Below are 3,122 nucleotides of genomic sequence, written 5' to 3' on the forward strand. Positions count from 1 at the left end.
ACAAGCAATAGTAAATGAATTTTGGTTCATATTGATTGCGAAGTTTCAGTGGTATAGCCAGGAGGAGTTACAAATACAGAGCTGGTTTTGTGGGACAGAGGAAGAATTGAGAGCTTTAGATGTGGGAATTCTTAGCATACAGATGGTTATTGAATTTATGACCTTGCTGTGTGCTAAGGAAGCTTATGAATAAAGTAGCACTTTTTTCTTAAAAAAATCCACAATAGCCAAACTATGGAAAAATCCCAGATGTCCATTGACAGAGGAATGGATTTTTAAAATGTGATAAAGAGTACACTGTGTGTGTGTGTGTGTGTGTGTGTGTGTGTGCGCGTGCACGCATAGGAATATTACTCAGCCATCAGAAAGAATAAAATCCTACCATTTACATTGATGTGGATGGAACTGGAGGTTATTATGCTGAGCAAAATAAGTAAATCAGAGAAAGAAAATTATCATACATTTTCACTCATATGAGGAATATAAGAACCAGTGCAGAGGATTATAGGAGGAGGGAGGGAAAAAGGGATAGGAAGAAATCAGAGAGGGATACAAATCATGAGAGACTCTCATCTATGGTAAAGAAACAGAGTTTCTGGAGGTGGTTGGGGGGATTGGGTAACTGGGTGATGGGCATTAAGGATGGCAGGTAATGTAATGAAAATTGGGTGTTATATGCAACTAATGAATAACTGAACTCTACATCTGAAACTAATGATGTAGTATATGTTAGCTAATTGAATTTAAATTTTAAAAAATCTACCACCACCTCATTTACTTAGGGAGCATAGAAGTTATCTAATTTATTCCTTACCTGGGGGATATAACTCCTACATCATTGTATTAATACAACATTGTGTTCATTTTTCTTTGTATCGTTTTTAATAATTACACATTTCCTTAATCAGAACACAGATTTCCTTCCCCAATGGACAATCTCACAGAAGTGACAGAGTTCCTGCTCATGGGGTTTTCTGACATCTGTGAGCTACAGATACTTCATGCTGGGCTGTTTCTGCTGATTTATGTGACAACACTGGTGTGGAATCTTCTCATCATGATAATCATTACTTTTGATCAGTATCTTCACCGGCCCATGTACTTCTTTCTGAAGAACCTATCCTTTTTGGATTTGTGCTACATCTCAGTCACTGTGCCTAAGTCAATCCACAGCTCCCTGACTCACAGTAACTCCATCTCTTACCTTGGCTGCGTGGCTCAAATCTATTTCTTCTTTGCTTTGGCATCTGCTGAGCTGGCCTTTCTCACTGTCATGTCCTATGACCGCTATGTTGCCATTTGCCACCCCCTCCAATATGAAGCCATTATGACATCAGAAAAATGCCATTACATAGCAGCTATCGCCTGGCTAAGTTGCTTTATTTATGCAGCAGTCCATACTGGCAACATATTTGGGGAGCCCATTTCAAGATACAACATAATCCACCAGTTCTTCTGTGACATCCCTCACGTTTTGGCCCTGGTTTCCCATGAGGTTTTCTTTGTTGAGTTTGTGACCCTGGTTCTGAGCTCCTGCTTTGTCCTGGGATGCTTTGTTCTTATGATCATCTCTTACATCCAGATCTTCTCAACTGTGCTCAAAATCCCTTCAGTGGAGAGTAGGGCAAAAGCATTTTCCACCTGCTCCCCACAGCTGATTGTTATCATGCTCTTCCTCACTACAGGGCTCTTTGCTGCCTTAGGACCAATTGCGAAGACTTCATCCATTCAAGATTTGGTGATAGCTGTGGCATACACAGTTTTGCCTCCCTTCCTGAATCCCATCATATATAGTCTTAGAAACAGGGAGATTAAAGGAGCAATTTGGAGAATATTTGGGAAGATAAATTCTCTGCAAAAGTAGCACACTTAGATTTGCTAATATAAGATCTGTTACAAAAGACCAGGAGAGCATAAATACCTTATGAAAAAAAAAAGATATTAGAAAAACTCTTGAGTGGCAGAATATTTCCAGCCCTATTTAGAAATAAATACAAATGTTTCTTCAAAAAATAAAATGTCTCTTGATATCAAATATTGCAAAATTGTATAACTATAACCTTCTTGCTGTTCCATGCCTTCATTTATTTATTTTTTATTTGAATTCAATTAGCCAAGGTATACTACATCATTAGATTTTGATATAATGTTCAATGATTCATTAGTTGAATATAACACCCAGTGCTCATCATATCATGCACTCTCTTTGATTCCCATCACCCAGTTACCTCATCTTCCTGCCCACCTCCCCTCCAGCAACCCTCAGTTTCTTTCCTATAGTTAAGAGTCTCGTGGATTGTCTCCCTCTCTGAATTCTTCCCATTCAGTTTTCCCTCCCTTCCCCTATTGTCCTCTACACTATTCCTTATGTTCAACATATGAGTGAAATCATATGATAATTGTGTTTCTCTGATTGACTTATTTCACTTAGCTTAATACCCTCCAGTTGCATTGATGTTGATGTAAATGGTAGATATTCATCCTTTCTGATGGCTATTACTCCACGGTATATATGAACCACATCTTCTTCATTCATTCATCTGGCAACGGACGTCTCAGCTCCTTCCACAGTTTAGCTATTGCAGACATTGCTGCTATGAACATTGGGGTGAATAGCCCCTTCTTTTCACTACATCTATATATTTGGGGTAAATACTGAGTAGTGAAATGGCTGGGTCATAAGGTAGCTCTATTTTTAACTTCCTGAGGAATCTCCATACTGTTCTAAAGAGTGGCTGTATCAGCTTGCATTCCCAATAACAGTGTAAGAGGGTTTTCCTTTTTCCACATACTTGCCAACATTTGTTGTTTCCTGTTTTGTTAATTTTAGCCATTGACTGGTGTGAGGTAGTATCTCATTGTGGTTTTGATTTGTATTTCCCTGATGGCAAGTGATGTGGAGCATTTTTTCATGTGTCTGTTGGTCATTTGTGTATCTTCTTTGGAGAAGTGTCTGGTCATGCCTTCTGCCCATTTCTTGACTGGATTATTTGTATTTTGGGTGTTGAGTTTCAGAAATTCTTTATAGATCTTGGATATTAGACCTTTATCTGATATGTCATTTGCAAATATATTCTCCCATTCCATGTGCTGTCTCTTAGTTTTGTTGGCTGTTTCCTTTG

The 3,122-nt window shown here is 38.5% G+C and overlaps 1 protein-coding gene across 1 annotated transcript; it reads left to right on the top strand.

Annotated features, from left to right (window-relative positions):
* The first annotated feature begins 928 nt into the window (after positions 1-928).
* OR14I1 (olfactory receptor family 14 subfamily I member 1) lies at positions 929-1,864 on the top strand. The gene has a single exon (XM_045779012.2). The coding sequence runs from the start codon at positions 929-931 to the stop codon at positions 1,862-1,864; it is 936 nt and encodes a 311-aa protein (XP_045634968.1).
* The last annotated feature ends 1,258 nt before the right edge of the window (positions 1,865-3,122 follow it).

Source organism: Ursus americanus, chromosome 5 (assembly GCF_024610735.1).
Source record: "Ursus americanus isolate L20-20 chromosome 5, mUrsAme1.1.p, whole genome shotgun sequence".
Lineage (NCBI taxonomy): Eukaryota > Metazoa > Chordata > Mammalia > Carnivora > Ursidae > Ursus > Ursus americanus.

Excerpts from the sequence above, each read along its gene's own strand:
- OR14I1 (XM_045779012.2), top strand. The coding sequence starts at position 929 with ATGGACAATCTCACAGAAGTGACAGAGTTCCTGCTCATGGGGTTTTCT.